Source organism: Siniperca chuatsi, linkage group LG22 (assembly GCF_020085105.1).
Source record: "Siniperca chuatsi isolate FFG_IHB_CAS linkage group LG22, ASM2008510v1, whole genome shotgun sequence".
Taxonomy (NCBI): Eukaryota; Metazoa; Chordata; class Actinopteri; order Centrarchiformes; family Sinipercidae; genus Siniperca; species Siniperca chuatsi.
In genome coordinates this window covers 21,701,160-21,718,039 of record NC_058063.1, presented here as the reverse complement: position 1 = coordinate 21,718,039, position 16,880 = coordinate 21,701,160, and the positions used below count along the sequence as shown (strand labels likewise).

Sequence of the window (16,880 nt, the reverse complement as noted above, 5' to 3'; positions counted from 1 at the left end):
TGCCCGACGTGCGTTTACATTAGAGGTATATGAAACATAGTGAGTTCTTAAACTAATCTTGGTGAGAAAACAGAACTCTGACATAAAAGTCTGAGAAAAAGCAGGTTTAAACTAAAGGGCAGCACGGTTCAAGAGCGTCCTCCTAGTGGAGTGGCTCAAGGCTGTTTCTGACGGCTCAGCTACACGGTCCGAGCTTCATCACCTCGCTCTTCTAATTTTTAGTAAGATTTTTGCTCCACCAAAGTGGAAAGTTACACCTTTTACACGCAGCTTCTTCGTTTAAAAGCTAGATGGTTTCCCAGAAAAGGCAGCCTACTGTTGCAAGAGTTTTTTGTTTAGAAATTTCCACGATGGCCCAGAAACAGCGGCGTGTGTGTCACGTGCCTCCAGGTGGTTTCGCAGCTGCTCAGAGGAAGTGGTGAGCAGTCGGCCATTTGTCAGCTGCGAGGAGATGATGAACACTGTGTTGTACTTCAGCCTTTGTGAGTAACCGTGTCGTTCTCTCTGTGCTTTCACAGTTCATCTCACAGAAACGCATCACATTTAAAGCAACATCCCGAACCTTCTCTCTCTGTTATGTGTGTTTTCAGGTGTGTTTCGTACGTTTGCCTCGCCTGATACCAAAAAAGGAGGTAATGGGATCTTCATGCACTGTTGTCTTTTTCGGGTTTGATGCAGATTTAAAATATTTTTTTATTTCAGTATGATTTCACTAAAATAAAAAACTAGATTCAGGTTGTCAGGAACGGAAAAGGAGGCCAGGGTCGCAAACCTTTGACATTTGAAGTGCTGACAGCAGGAAGCTGCAGCCTTTATATGACCTCAGCTTCTGTGCATCTGTGAGATGCAGCTTTTCCTTTCCAAATGTTAGTTTCTCTTATTGTGGGTTCACGCTGACAGCAGCTACTTTTTGTTTGTGGTTGTGGCGACATGTGAAGCTCTGACTGCATCTTCTGTTCAGTGCGTACTGTAACGCCCTGCAGCTGCAGACGCTATTAACTTTTTGCTTCTTTGGTTTCGCCTTTAGATCATCGCACCGTACACAGGCGGAGAGAACTCTTTGTTGTTATTAATGTAAAATAAACTCAACAGAATAGCTTCCCAGCTCCCCATCGACCCCAACGGTGAACGTAGCTGAGAGGTTTACTGCTGTTGTGTTTTCAAACGAAGGTTGCAGAGCAGCGGGAAGCTTTGAGCAGCTTGAATCGACTCACTTATTCTTCAAAATAACATCCGTAGTGAAACAAGGAAACAACAAAATGCAAAGAAGGCGATGAGCTTGCTGAGCGTCCACACATCAGCCAAGTTTTCCTGCTCGTTCACTTTCAGTTTTCTGTTGAGGTGCATTTACGATAAAAGTCTCAATTTGCCCCCATCTGTCTGTGTGTTGCAGCCGCTCTGAGAGTCCTTCCCAACAGATCCCAGTTCTTCCAGTACGAGTCTGTCTCTCTGAGCTGTGGGCAGCAGGGAAACCCTTCTGAGTGGAGAGTTAACAGGAACACATCCGTACACAGTAACGAAGAGTGTTTCTCATCCTGGGATGGAATCGATGCATCCCACTGCTCCATCGATGCCCTTTACCCATCAGACACCGGAGTGTACTGGTGTGAGTCTGCAGCAGGAGAGTGCAGCGAGGCCGCCAGCATCACCGTGACCGGTGGGTTTAAACAACAGACACATTTACCTCGATGCGTCCTTCTGTGAAGGACACAGAGGGGCTGTTGGTCACCACAGCTGATGGAGGCTTACAGCAAATTCGAAAATGCACGTCTAGTGCATCTAGTTTAACGCTGTCCTCGCCAGAAAAACTGCAGCATTTGTCGTACGTTCAGAAGCTTCTAACAACCTGTTTTTCCTGACAAGCGACTTCTCGCGGCGAAGCAGACGGTGACTGTCGTCTCTAAGAAGTAAAGGTGGACAGAGCATGATGTCGTTGTAAGGCCGCTAAAGGTCCAAAGTGCAATATAAGGTGCACGGAGAAGGGACAAAGTCTAAAGAGGCCAAAACTCCAGCAACTCTTGTAGAACAAACAACAACTTTATTGTCAGATCGTAGAAAAGGTTTCAGTCGTAGTCGTCTGGACACTGTTTTCAGGATCAAGACGTTTCGGCTCCCATCCGGAAGTCATTCTCAATTGTGAAAAAATGGTCTGAGAACTCAGAAATTTAAGCTACTCTGTGTTACATAAGCCCCGCCCTCAGGAAGGAGTCTACCTGAGTATCTGTTGATTAGCTATTTTCACCTGAAACTGACCTAATTGTTTCCAAGATGGCCCAGTAATCAGTAATCAGGCCTATTGTTTTCTGGCTGCACCTCCTTCATCACTGTTAAGTACCTGATTAGCATGTGATTGGCTTGACCACGGTGTTAATACACTGTGGTAAACTTTGGGCAGATTGAATCTCAGACCACCATTTCTGTTCAAAGAGGGGTTTTCTTTTTTCACAAAAATGGCTTCTTTGACTCCTCGTTCAAACCAACTCTTCTCTCTACTATGAATCTTCACCTCGCTGTCTTCAAATGTGTGGTTTGTAGCTTTTAAATGCAAACGCACGGCGCTCTGTAATCCTGAGTTAGTGTGTCGTCTGTGCTGATAAAGTCTTTTGTGAAGTGGCTGTTTGGTCTCGCCTATGTACCGTTCTTTGCAGTTTTCCTCACTGCACTGAATGGAGTAGACAACATTGCTCTGTTTCTGTGTGGGCATCTTGTCCTTAGGGTGAACGAGTTTCTGTCTTAAAGTGTTGCCTGGTTTAAAGAAAACAGGAACATCATTTATTGTCAGATCAACGTGTTTCGGTTCATCAGGGTCCCTGGGACCACAACCCCAAACAAGCGGAAACTCATTGGTCTGACGTTCAAGTTGTTCTTTATAAAACAAGGGTTCCCAGAGTTTTGACCTCTTCGAATTACCATGTGTAGACACCCTGAAGCTATTTGAGCTCCAAACTATTCTCTTGTCTTTCTGCCTTCTGTCACTCAGCTGGCTCTGTGATCCTGGAGAGTCCGGTGCTTCCTGTGACGGCGGGAGACGATGTGACTCTGCGCTGCAGAAACAGGACGACCTCCTCCTCCTACCTCACTACCGATTTCTATAAAGATGGGTTTCTCATCAGGAGCAGCTCTACAGGAAACCTGACCATCCACAGTGTTTCTACATCTGATGAAGGACTCTACAAGTGCAGCGTCCCTGGAGCTGGAGAATCACCAGACAGCCGGCTGACCGTCAGAGGTGAGACCATCGTCTCTGCTGCAGTCTGCTAACAAACAGCCGTGGACGTATAGATTATATCACCTCTTCACCCCAAAATGTCCTCCTAGTTTGCTGACTGTATTTTAGTATGTGAGCTGGGAGTTTTCTATCGGGTCCTCTGCAAGCGTGCATTTAAATTTATCTTAATTTAATATACAGTATTTATGGAAAGTCATTCAGCACTGATGCTAATTACTCGCATAGCTGTGAAAGATATAGCCAAGCTTACCATGAAGTGGGATTTATCTGTATGATGTAATGCAGGAGAAAGGCTGGATGATTATTGTGTCGTCCGATGCCTTCAGGTGCTGTTTTGTAAATCTCAGCCATTTTGACTATTCGTGCTGTTCTGGGGGGTCCTGCAGGTTCCTTAAAGCCGCATAAGACACATGTAGACATGTTGTTTGATTGGTTTGAACTTGTAGAATGAAGTAAATGCTCTCCCCGCAGCGTCAGAGCGAGCACTTCCTGTAATGTCCGTCCCCAGGCTGATGTGGCATGTGGTCGTGGGGACTCCTTACCTGCTGTCCACCATCGTGCTGGGACTCATTTACAGAGACAACAGGAGAGGTGAGGACTCACGCTAACGATCCAGATTAGTAGCTGCATTTGTGCCCCGTCAGGTGAAATTAGCTTCTCTGTTTTGTTCATTCTTCTTCTTCTCTTCTTTTTTCTTCTTCTTCGTGTTTCTTCTTCACGTAGCAGCGCGCCAGCTCGTTGCAGAAGACGGACGCCATCGTGTCGTCATGGAGGTGGAATAGATAACCACACACAGATACTGAATATTATAACGTTTATAAGGGACCGTGCTACACTTAAGTTGCCTGTGACAAAGCGAGCACATTTCATTACAGGTTAACTCGATGTGCTTTACATTAAAGTGATTATAATATATAACACTGACAAACACGCACAACAGCTAATCACAAGCCGGAGAAAACGCAAAGGTTTTCACTTTACTTTTGAATGTGCACATGACAGACCTCAGGTGACCAAAGTAGCCAAAAGCACCTTCACCTGGATCTTACAGGTACAGTCAGAAAACCACCACCTGATGACCTGAGAGCCCCGGGCTGCAACGTAATCAGTGAGCGGGAAATGTAGCGGGGAGCCAAACCATTAAGTGCTTTAAAGACTACAACTGGGAGCAAATGAAGTGAATTAAAACAGTTTCACACAGGAAGCTCAGTGCAGAACGGTGATGGGAGGAAGAGAGGAGGTGCGTTCAGGTGCGACGCTGCTTCTCACAGGTGAACGGCAGTTTACTGGTATTCTCACACTCATTGTTTGTCAGAAAGAAATGACTGAATGCTGTAAGATAGAGGATGCTACTGTTTAGCCCTGCAGTTAAACAATACGCAGAAGTTTTGTTGTTTTTATTCTTTTTTGTCTTGTGATTAAAATTTTTTATTTTTATCATCGCGTTTTCATTTAATTCCCATGTGCAGTTTGACGCAGCAGAGAGAGAGAGAGGAAAAAAATGAAACGGAAAGCAATAAATATATGAATAAACGAATAACTAAACTTTCCGTGGCTCAGAGTTATGTAAAAATGGAAAACGAAGGGGTAAAAGGAGGAGAAAACGAAACAAAAAAACAGCAAGTGTTTCATCGTAGAAAAGGTTTCAGTCGTAGTCGTCTGGACACTGTTTTCAGAATCAAGACGTTTCGGCTCCCATCCGGAAGTCATTCTCAATTGTGAAAAAATGGGACGGGAACTCAGAAATGTAAGCTACTCTGTGTTACATAAGCCCCGCCCTCAGGAAGGAGTCTACCTGAGTATCTGTTGATTAGCTAGTTTCACCTGAAACTGACCTAATAGTTTCCAAGATGGCCCAGTAATCAGAAATCAGGCCTGGAGATGGTTCCTGTGGTCTGCTAATTTCCTGGCTGTGTTTTCGAGTTCCCGAACCAGATCCAAGGTTTTCTGCCCAAAATTCTTCAAAATATGACGGTGTAGTCCCTCATTCGTCCAGGAGTGTTTCATCCTAGAAAAGGTTTCAGTCGTAGTCATCTGGACGCTGTAATGACACATGATGGCCCAGTAATCAGTAATCAGGCCTGATTACTGATTACTGGGCCATCGTGGAAACAATTAGGTCAGTTTCAGGTGAAACTAGGCAGAGTAAACAGCAGATACTCAGGTAGACCCCTTCCTGAGGGCGGGGCTTATGTAACACAGAGTAGCTTAAATTTCTGAGTTCTCAGACCGTTTTTCACAATTGAAAATGACTTCCGGATGGGAGCCGAAATGTCTTGTTTCTGAAAACAGTGTCCAGACGACTACGACTGAAACCTTTTCTACAATGAAACACTCCTGGACGAATGAGGGACTACACCGTCTAAGCAAGTGTTGTGTTAATATAATCATTGACACCTTAAGCCTCGCTAACACACATCCACATGAGGCATTTAGGTCTGTAGGACTGTTTTATTAGTGGAGCAGTTGTATTTCTCCAGTGGTGTAAAATGACTCCTGCAGCTTTGATGATGGCCACCATTATTAAGGACAGCTGAAAATGTAAGAGGTTATTCTGTTCTACGCCCAAGCAGACAGGGTGTAGGCGACAGGCAAACTGTAAAACTATTTTCCCACAATCTGATTAACAGCCTTTCCAGCATAAATCATTCGTAACCAAACCCGCACTGAGTGATTTCACTGGGGTTAAATAACAATTCCCATCAGCCTCAGCTGCACTTTGCTAACATGCTAACATGCTAAAGTAAGACGGTAAGTATTACACCTAACCCATCAGATTGGTAATATTGTAAGTATTGTAAGTACCGCTGTGCCTAAAAACAGCCTCACAGAGCAGTTAGCTCCAGTCTTGTTTCATGTTTCCACAAAAATACAGCCATTTTAGTCTATTAAAGTGGTACTATTTTGTATTATTTACTGAATCAGAACTGGTTAATTTAATGTAACTTGGAGTTTTCGACTGTTTGAATGTATTTTTCCCACTTGAATGAAATCTCCCATTTCCCAGCTGCATTTGAACGCAGCATGAGCCCCCCCAATGAGCTGTCCGAGGTGCTGAAACCCTGAAACCCCTGAACGCCTCCTTTCTCTTCTCCCTCGTCACATATTAACGTGCTCCGTCTCGTGCCGCCGCGTTTGATCACGTGAACATGTTGTTATTTTTTTTATTATCATTCTCCAAAGAGCACCACGAGCAGCACGGCCGAGTGTCTCGCGCTCTCGGGGGGCGACGCGAATATGCTCGAAGGTGGCGGAGGACGACGTGGCGACGTCACAGAGAACGTGACGCTCCCTTCGCCGCCGAAGATCGTTTGTGTTCGAGCGATGGAGACGCTGGTCGGAGATCAGCGTACCGTTACCACAGCAACACAACTGACGCAGAAGAAGAAGAATAAGTTAGCTTATAGTTAGCTTATATCGTAACATCGTTTTCAGGTAACTTAGACGGAAACAAATCTGGCTGCCATTTTTTTTTTAAACCAAAAACTTGAATTTTAAAAGCAGAAACAGGAAGGAGCTGTCACTCCGCTTGTATTACCAGGAACTAGCTTCTAAAACCTCAATGTCTTCACGGCGTTAGCCTCAGATTTAGCTACCTGTAGCCTACACCTGTGGATCACTGAAGTTTGTTTTTATATTTTTATTTTATTTTAATTTTTTTGTTTTTATTCAGGTTAGTCCTGGAGAAAATCGCCTTTTCATATCCAGATCAACGTTATGCTATGCTATGCTAACGTTTAACATGTCTGCCTGAATATTAGCAGAATGAAGAGCGATAGATCTGCTTAGACTCAAATTGAAAAATACAACATATGACATTATATAAACTGGACAATATACACAATATTAAACTACGATTATATTACTATAGGCAGCGGTGGAAGAAGTGTCCGGATCCTTTACTTTTTTATTAAGTAAAAGTACTAACTGTGAAAATACTCCGCAAGTAAAAGTCCTGCATTCAAAACTTTACTTAAGTAAAAGTATGTAGTTAAAGTCTGACAGTAAAAGTCGTCCCTGTGCAGTAAAACGCTGTCAGTGTTTATTATATCTGATGTTTCTGCATTAATGTGTGTGTTGCATTTTACTGCTGCAGATGTTTCAGGTCGAGCTCATTTTAACTGCTTTATATACTGTTGGGTAGTTTAACCTGCAGCAATGCATCATGGTCTATAAGGTCATCGCGCGTTTGCAGCGTCGCCGTCCTGCGAGAACCACGCATCTCTAAAAAGTCAACTTGAAGGGGATGAAAAACTGTAATCTGAAAAGTAACTAAAGCTGTCAGACAAATGCAGCAGGGTAAAAAAAAAGTATAAAGTTGCATAAAACGTAAATACTCAACTAAAGCGCGCGGTGAGTAAGTCGAAACAAATGACCACACCGGGAAGAGAAAGTACCCAGCATGAGGTTAAAAGTGCAATATTTGCCTCTGAGACGGAGCAGGAGTTTATAAAGTTGCATAATGTAAATGTAAACACTCAAGTAAAGTACAAGTACCTCACATTTTGGACTCCACCTCCTTTCTGTTCCTGCAGGCTGCAGACTCTGGACCTGTTTACCATGTGAGTGATGCATCTCAGCATTTAGACGATCTTTGCTCCTCTCCCTCTCTCTCCCTGTCGGACTGAAAATAGATCCATCTGGGTTTGGTCGGGCAATCATCGCCTTTCGATCCCACCACCAATTTGACCAAAATAAACGGACAACATCGACGCCTGGCGACCGTTAACCGGAGGATTTACCGCCATTGTTGGCTCTCTCTCGGCCGCATTGACTCCTAACAGCCTACACATATATACACATATATATATATATATATATTTTATTTTTTAATTTGGTTTTCCTCCGCCTGAAGTAATGTCTGTCGCGGGGTTGAAGAAGCAGTTTCATAAAGCCACACAGGTAAGGAGCGACCTGCACCTGCAGCACCTCACTTCATCTCGCGGTTTGACTGATGGAGGAAACATTTCCTGTGATCCATTACATCACTTTTTTTTTTTTTTTTTTTACATTTACATTTTTTTTTTTTATCCCTTTTAAAGCTCCATATTTGAATTTTGACAACATTAACATTCAAACTGTAGATGAATCTTCATGTCCAGGTTTAAAGAAGTGTGTTTCTTTGTGTTGAACGGGTGTTTTTAACAGGCAGTTTTCTCGCGGTGTTTTCGTGTGAGTGGGCAGCAGAGGCAGGGTATACCCCGTCACACACACACACACGCACACGCGCACACACACACACGTGCGCGCGCGCAGGGATGCTGTTACGTAACAGGATATGAGTTGAAAGTGTGTGTGTCTGCAGAGCTGATTGGCTGTTGCTGCACACAACAGGGAATTCCCTCCATCCTCCTTTACATCCCTCCATCATCCCTCCATCTTTACTTCATCTGACTTCCTTCATCCCTCCATCATCCCTCCATCATCCCTCCATCTTTACTTCATCTGACTTCCTTCATCCCTCCATCATACCTCCATCATCCCTCCATCTTTACATCATCTGACTCCCTTCATCCCTCATCATCCCTCCATCATCCCTCCATCATCCCTCCATCTTTACATCATCTGACTCCCTTCATCCCTCATCATCCCTCCATCTTTACTTCATCTGACTTCCTTCATCCCTCCATCATCCCTCCATCATCCCTCCATCTTTACTTCATCTGACTTCCTTCATCCCTCCATCATACCTCCATCATCCCTCCATCTTTACATCATCTGACTCCCTTCATCCTCATCATCCTCCATCATCCCTCCATCTTTACATCATCTGACTCCTTCATCCCTCATCATCCCTCCATCATCCCTCCATCATCCCTCCATCTTTACATCATCTGACTCCTTCATCCCTCATCATCCCTCCATCATCCCTCCATCTTTACTTCATCTGACTTCCTTCATCCCTCCATCATCCCTCCATCTTTACATCATCTGACTCCCTTCATCCCTCCATCATCCCTCCATCTTTACATCATCTGACTCCCATCATCCCTCCATCATCCCTCCATCTTTACATCATCTGACTCCCATCATCCCTCCATCATCCCTCCATCTTTACTTCATCTGACTCCCATCATCCCTCCATCATCCCTCCATCTTTACATCATCTGACTCCCATCATCCCTCCATCATCCCTCCATCTTTACATCATCTGACTCCCATCATCCCTCCATCATCCCTCCATCTTTACATCATCTGACTCCCATCATCCCTCCATCATCCCTCCATCTTTACATCATCTGACTCCCATCATCCCTCCATCATCCCTCCATCTTTACATCATCTGACTCCCATCATCCCTCCATCATCCCTCCATCTTTACTTCATCTGACTTCCTTCATCCCTCCATCATCCCTCCATCTTTACTTCATCTGACTTCCTTCATCCCTCCATCATCCCTCCATCTTTACATCATCTTACTTCCTTCATCCCTCCATCATCCCTCCATCTTTACATCATCTGACTTCCTTCATCCCTCCATCATCCCTCCATCTTTACTTCATCTGACTTCCTTCATCCCTCCATCATCCCTCCATCTTTACATCATCTTACTTCCTTCATCCCTCCATCTTTACTTCATCTGACTTCCTTCATCCCTCCATCATCCCTCCATCTTTACGTCTGTCTGACTTCCTTCCATCCCTCCATCATCCCTCCATCTTTACGTCTGTCTGACTTCCTTCATCCCTCCATCATCCCTCCATCTTTACATCGTCTGACTTCCTTCATCCCTCCATCATCCCTCCATCTTTACGTCTGTCTGACTGTCTTCATTTTAAACTCTCCTCCATCATCCCTTCATCTTCTTTTATGGTGCCTCTGAATATCCCTCCATCTTCTTTACATCCCTCTATCTGTTTTTTCATCCACCCATCATCCTTGCATCCAGTCTATCTTCCTTTTCCTTCCTTTTCTCCGTAGTCATCCCTCCATCTTCCTCTAACAACTTTCTAAACAAACTTCCATCCCTCCATCATCCCTGATTCCTCCATCTTTACTTCCATCTTTCTGTCATCCCTCTAAACATCACTCCATCATCCCTCCATCTTCTTTAATGATGCCTCTAACCATCCCTCCTTCTCCTCGACATCCCTCCATCCATCTTTACATCTGACCGTCTTTTCATCCATCCATCATTCTTGTCACCAGTCCTTCATCTTCCTTTCTCCCTCCATCATCCCTCCATCATCCGTCTGTCTCTCTAAACATTCCTCCATCCTCCTTTACATCCCTCCGTCATCTGTCTGTCCTCCATCGTCCCTGTAAACACCCCTCTGTCATCCCTCATCTTCATTTACATCCCTCTATATTTCTTGAATGCCAATCCTCCATCTTTCTTTTCCCAGAAATCACACCTCCTTTTTTGTCTCTCTAAACATCCCTCCATCCTTACATGTCTTAAGTCATCCCTTCATCATCTTCCTACACATATAATCACTCCTTCATCGCTCTATTTTCCGTTTTCCCCTGCAGCCATCCCTTCATCCTCCTTCTAGACTTTCAAGACTTTAACCTTCTTTCCATCCTTCCTTCCTCCCTCCTGTCTTCATTTGCATCCCTCTCTCATCCGTTTAAACATCTTTCCATCGCCTTTTCATCACTCCGTTCCCCTCGTAAACACCCTCCACCTTCTGACATCCGCCTGTCGTCCCTCATCCTGCATCCGACTTTGTCATTTCCTCACATTTCTGACTGTTTTCTTAAATGAAATTCAACATGATCATCTTTGAAATATCACACGTTGCTTCGTGCCGATCGAGACGTAGAGCGTCAACAGATGCTGACTTCTTCCGTCGCTTTTGGATTCAGAATCGAACACTAGACGCCGACGTGCGAGACGAAGGCAGAGAGAGTTTAACGTGACAGACGGACAGAGGCAGCGGCTGTTTGGCTGTTCACGTTACCTTTTAAAATGTGGCCTATATCTGATTCCAGTGTGAACTGTTTGAGGTTTCAAACTAACCCGCCTGCGCAAAAGAACAATAACAATGACATCAGACGCAGCACGCTGTCGCACTAAAGTTCGGGGGGTTATGGAGGAAGTAAGCATTTTCGCTTTTATTTCAAAATGTTTGTGTAATGGAAGCCGTAACATTAATGAGCAGGCGGTTACGGTAGGATCCTTCTAGTTTAGCTTGAATTGAAGTATCTCCCCATGTACTAATTAGGTCTAACACCTCCCTCTCCCTCCATCGACTCGCTCCATCGCTGTTCTCCATATCTAGTCAAGTTTTTACTGTCTGCGTCTGTTGTGTCTGGGGCTAACTTGCCGGCGCATAATTGTGACAAATGTCGACCGTAGAAAAGGTTTCAGTCGTCGTCATCTGGACGCTGTTTTCAGAATCAAGACGTTTCGGCTCCCATCCGGAAGTCATTCTCAATTGTGAAAAAATGGACCGGGAACTCAGAAATTTAAGCTACTCTGTGTTGCTTAAGCCCCGCCCTCAGGAAGGAGTCTACCTGAGTATCTGTTGATTAGCTAGTTTCACCTGAAACTGACCTAATTGTTTCCATGATGGCCCAGTAATCAGTAATCAGGCCTATTGTTTTCTGGCTGCACCTCCCTCATCACTGTTCATTACCTGATTAGCATGTGATTGGCTTGACCAAGGTGATAATACACTGTGATAGACTTTGGGCAGGTTGAATCTCAGACCACCATTTCTGTTCAAAGAGGGGTTTTCTTTTTTCACAATTGAAAATGGGAGCCGAAACGTCTTGATTCTGAAAACAGCGTCCAGATGACTACGACTGAAACCTTTTCTACGATAGAACACTCCTGGATGAATGAGGGACTACACCGCCCGACAAACGTCGACGTAGATTGACGCATCAAATCCGCCTTGGTTGTTCACACTGCGGCCGCATTGAAAAAAATCCGATCTGGGCAAGATTTGAGCGTTCACACTACCTCTGAAGAAGTCCGACCTGGTCACTTGACCCCCAAAAAATCGGATTTGGGCCACTTTTGCCTGCAGTGTGAACGGGGCCTCTGAGACCAAGCTACCGTCCGTCGCTGCTGTCCGCTGTAAATCTACGAGGGCGTCTGCAGCCGGGCCAGCAGCTCCGTGAGGTTGTGCACCGCGGCGTAAACCAAAGCGTTGGACGAACTGAGGCTTTGGCCCGCTGGTGGCCTGCAGTCCTGACGAGTCAACTGAACGTCGTGTGTAAAATCGGTGGAGTGACCCTTTAAAGCTGCCGGTATTCTCGCTGCTACGATTTCAAAGCTGCCGCTACTTGTCGTAAAGCCAAACAGTAAAGTAAAGTCAAATGAAGCTGCCCAGAGACACAGAAGAAGCTAGAAAGCATACTGATTTAAAAACAAACCTTAGTTGAAGCAGCAGAAGGACTGAGCTCGGTGAAGTTTGACGCAGGCGAGACATTTCTCGCCGTTCGCCGTTTCACGGTCTTTTCGATCTGTAAGTTCTTTTCATGTCAGATGTCTTCATCTGAGCGCAGATCTGTTAACTGCTGCTACTCGTTCCAGCTACAGTTACAAAATCATCCTACGTGTTCTCATTTATGGACATTTTCTTCGACTAGAAAGTAATAAAAGGAGCGAATGTTAAAGAATCTGACCAAATCGGAGCTTTACAGATGTTTTCCTGCTGTTTCCTTGTAGCATTTATACGTTGGATATTTACTTCCTAGTTTGTTAGTTTTTCTTTCTTTAACCTCGAAAGCCTCATTCAGATTAAAAACAATATAAAACAAACACTAAAATGTCACGAAATCAGAATTAATGGCATCTTAGAACCCAACGGTTGTCTAAATATGAATAAGATAACTCCAAAACAAAAGTTTAATTAGATTAACACATGTAGATTAAACACCAGCACATTGGCAGCCACAAGAGTGAACGTGCAGTTTCTGTAACTGATTCAGTTAAATTGAGAGAGAGACCACATGTTGCCATTTCCAGTCTAACTGCAGATAAATGCACTATATTCAGTGATAAAGCTCTAAAATAGTTAGCGTGGTGTGTAATCAGACAGCAGCCTCATTCACCAAACTCCACGCACGTTATTCTGATTTCTGTCACAGCTTTCAGATCAAACTCACGCCATATTTTTCTACACTCAGCATAACATTTGCATAAAAAGTCTAAATAAAAAGCCTTTAACTGTAATGAAGGCGTAAAACATAACCACACGACTGTGCAGCGTCATAATTTCCTCCACCTAAACCCCGAGAAAAGACCCGATAACGTTGCCACTGCAGCTGATTTCACTCGCTAAGAATCTCGGTATCATCTTTGACCAGCATGTGGCTCGTCCAGACCTGCTTTCTTCTGCTAAAATCCGATGCATCTTGTCTCGAACTGTTGATTCACACTTTTCATTTTCTCCCGTCTGCGTTGTTGTGGTTCCCTCCGCTCGAGCCTCAGTCCAGCTGCTCTAAATCGTTTCAGGCTGCTAACTAGAACTAGCCGCCGGCCCCTCGTTACCCCTCATGCATCCCTCCGTTCGCTTCCTGTAAAATTCAGAATACACTGTTGATTACATATAAGTCACGTGACCTCGCCCCCCGTTACATTTCTGATCTCCTCGTTCCTCGTTCCACTTCTCGACCGCTCAGAAGCCTTTTATCCAACCTCGGAACAGAAGGGGGTCGCGCCTTCGCTGTTTTAGGACTCATCTTCCGTCAGATTTGAGTCTTTGGATTTGGCTTTCAGCGGCTTCTGAAACCCGTCTCTGTCGGCGAGCCCGTTACAGATCTCCATCCCTGCCTTGTGTTTTGTAATATATCTTCATTTATCTGTTCGTTTATATTTTCCGTGTGTGTGTGAAGCACTTTGTAACGTTTTAACTTTAAAGCTTTACTTATTTACTCGCTGTGGACGATGGCAGATATATTATAGATATATATGGATATTTTCAATCAATCTATCATCATTCATCTCAACGATTCAGTCTGAATATTGAACCTCGAGACTGAGCGAGACAGTTCTTTACTTTGGAAATTGTTTGTAGTTAGTTTGAAAACAGAAATCTTAACTGAAGGTCCACTCGTGTCACTCAGGTAATCTCACGGAGACAGAACAACAAGCGTGCAGCAGCAGAGACGATCACAGACATCACTAAAGGGATTTAAACATAGCGCTTTCCAGAGCTTTCAGCTGTCTTTTGTCTTTAACAGCGGATGCACTTTGCTCTGTTGTCATGGACGACTCCGAAAAAAGTTAGTAATTAGTTTTTTTGTCGAACGTAGTTGTTGAAGTATCGACCGAATTGTGTCTGTAGCTTCGATTATCAAGAACTGACACAAGTTGCCACCAAAGTCTTGGATTCGGTTCAAGTTTCTTTTCCTTTTTGTAGTTTTTGACCAAATATTTCCTGACGTAAATGAGAACATTGCTCATTTTGTATTTTAATTTTATTGTATTTATCAGGCAGAGTTGTTGCACTTCTTTTTGGTTTATGATGACACTAAACACTGAATTCAACTTATTTTGTCAAATATAACAAAAGTTTTGTTGAAAGCAGAGCTAGAACAACATATCAGCCGATATTATTGCAGATAAATATGTATATATATACACCGTTTATACAGATAATAAGAAGAAACAAGACGTTTCGGTCCAGAAATGCCAAGCTAGGTTTGAGGTCATTTAGAAACAAGTAGGAAATCCCTATCAAGATTGTTTGTTATATGTTTATGTTAAAAAATAAAAGACTATCAGCCAATACATTGTTCTCCCAAATATCAATATTAATGGATTTAAAAGTAATCCAAACCTTTCTAAGGATTCCCCGCCAAAAGAATGAACGTTTTTCATTATTTCCTTTATAATAAGCTCGATCAAAAGGAGCGTGTGCGGCTTTTACAGCCGAAAAATGCATCATCGGTTCAGTTAAAGACAAAAACAAAACTCCTACCGGCCGTAAAGTCTCTGAGCTCTTTAACGAGGGAGATTTGTAGGTCGTGGATAACAAATGGCCTGTGTGTCGTGGAGCACTGTGTTGAGGATCAATATAGCAGCATCAACAAGCCAAATATGGATCAACTTTTTCGACCATGTTGTCTGCTTTAACCTGCACCGTGTTGTCTGAGAAACTGTGAGTCAGAATCAGTAGAAATGTTATTTATTTCACACTTTCGTACAGTAATGTGACCCTGAGAGCTTCACGAGCGTCATTAAAAACTGTAAAAGAAGCCGGAGCGAAGAAGAGGAGGATGGATGTTCCTACAGAATCCATTTCCTCCATATCTGTCTTTTTGTCCCGACTGTCAGCGGGACAAATTCCTGCACATTTGTTGCATTTGTCAGGCGAAGCGACGCTGACGAAGAGAGGAGATGATGTTTATTGATCCCTGAGGGGGAAACTGGGTCACTGCAGCAGAACAGGAACTGAAAGTAAAGATAACTCGTCCAGCCGCAGAGACGGCGAGCGTCCTGGAGGCTCGGACAGCTCCGGAGGACGAACTGTGAAACGCAGTGCTGGAGCGTAACGAAGCACATTTACAAGTACAAATCTGTCTTTTCTTTTCATGCTGCTTCCTACTTCAGATAATTCAAATATTGTACTTTTGAACTTCACTACATCTATCTGACCACTTTAAATTAAGACTTTTGCACCCAAAACATACGAAGATGCTTTTAAAATATGACGCTCTGTTATAAAATAAACTACCCAACAGTTTGCACAAGTACAGCTGAAACGATTAGTCGACTGACAGAAAATTAATTGGCATTTTAATTATCGTTATTCAGTGATATAATCTATAATAGTATAACACTGACAGGGACCATTTTACTGCACAATGAGCACTTTTAATACTTTAAGTACATTTTCCTGATTATACTCACATACTTTTACTTTAGTAACACCTTTACTGGTGAAATTATTTTATTATGTAACATAATCCGTCCAAAAGAGACACATACGGCCGCTCAGACCGCTGATCTGAATCTGTGCAGCTATCCAATCGTTTGATTTAATCGGGGATTTAACTCGTGCGATACCAGCGGGAAGCGACAGGTGTTGGAAATACACGCGGAGTAACTGAAGTCGTCACAGATGAAGCGTCTTTTCAAACGCCAATTAAGATTTACCGTCGTCGTTGAAAATGCAAAAAAAATTATACCTCAGGTAAATGGCGTGCTTGTCGTCACGGCAACACCTACAAATCCAAGTTCCGTGACTCTACACCAATCACAAATCTGTTAATCCAAAAAAAAAAAATGTTTGTTTTGTTTTTAAAGCAAGTCTGAGAGTCTACAGCCAATGCTAGCCGCTCTGTGAGGCTTAGGCACAGTGGTCCTTTGAGCTAAATGCTAACATCAGCACGCTAACGAAACATTCGCTAATTAGCATAAACGCAAAGTACAGCTGAGGCTGATGGGAATGGCGTCCGTTTTGCAGGAATCTGGTCATAAACCAAAGAGTTGTAAATGTAAAGGAACATGATGTCGCCCAAGATATATCAGATACACAATATTTGTTATCAGGATCAATTCTTTGTTGGTTTTTCTTGGGATCGGATGACAATAAGAAAGATGTAGAATGTCAGCAGACTTATCCTGTAATTCAGATGTAGATATGAATCACATACCAATCGGGTATTGATCAGGTTACAGATCCAGATTCTGTGTTGTTTTATTCTTTGAGCATGACGTACTAAAAACAGCAAACCCGTGTCACATGTT

At 43.5% G+C, this 16,880-nt stretch overlaps 3 protein-coding genes across 6 annotated transcripts in view; 2 read left to right on the top strand and 1 right to left on the bottom strand.

Moving 5' to 3' along the window:
* The window catches only part of LOC122870258 (low affinity immunoglobulin gamma Fc region receptor III-like), a 1,099,642-nt gene that overhangs the window by 20,586 nt on the left and 1,062,176 nt on the right, over positions 1–16,880 (bottom strand). The window lies entirely within an intron of this gene.
* LOC122870263 (Fc receptor-like protein 5) lies at positions 379–4,851 on the top strand. 3 transcript variants are annotated; one of them, XM_044184356.1, is made up of 6 exons: positions 379–482; positions 591–632; positions 1,394–1,657; positions 2,981–3,229; positions 3,701–3,820; positions 3,956–4,851. In XM_044184356.1, the coding sequence occupies exons 1-6, from the start codon at positions 452–454 to the stop codon at positions 4,009–4,011; spliced, it is 762 nt and encodes a 253-aa protein (XP_044040291.1). In that variant the 5' UTR covers positions 379–451; the 3' UTR covers positions 4,012–4,851. The 3 variants fall into 3 exon arrangements, with proteins under 3 accessions (XP_044040291.1, XP_044040289.1, XP_044040292.1); XM_044184354.1 differs by having other exon boundaries at positions 380–482; positions 3,953–4,848; XM_044184357.1 differs by lacking the exon at positions 591–632 and having other exon boundaries at positions 440–482; positions 3,953–4,848.
* LOC122870201 (endophilin-A1-like) overlaps positions 6,557–16,880 on the top strand; it is a 35,114-nt gene continuing 24,790 nt past the window's right edge. The window contains exons 1-2 of one of the 2 annotated variants that reach the window (XM_044184188.1): positions 6,557–6,664; positions 7,765–7,791. Coding sequence is in view for 1 of the 2 variants with exons in the window: in XM_044184187.1 (XP_044040122.1) it covers positions 8,087–8,131 (45 nt within the window). In the remaining variant the exon portion in view is untranslated. Of the gene's footprint in view, positions 6,665–7,764; positions 7,792–7,830; positions 8,132–16,880 lie in introns of those variants that run through there. The other variant, XM_044184187.1, reaches the window with a different exon arrangement.

Coding starts and splice junctions, on each gene's coding strand:
- LOC122870263 (XM_044184354.1), top strand. CDS start 452: ATGATGAACACTGTGTTGTACTTCAGCCTTT. Junction 483..590: donor TGTGTTGTACTTCAGCCTTT/GTGAGTAACCGT, acceptor GTGTGTTTTCAG/GTGTGTTTCGTACGTTTGCC. Junction 1,658..2,980: donor CGCCAGCATCACCGTGACCG/GTGGGTTTAAAC, acceptor TCTGTCACTCAG/CTGGCTCTGTGATCCTGGAG.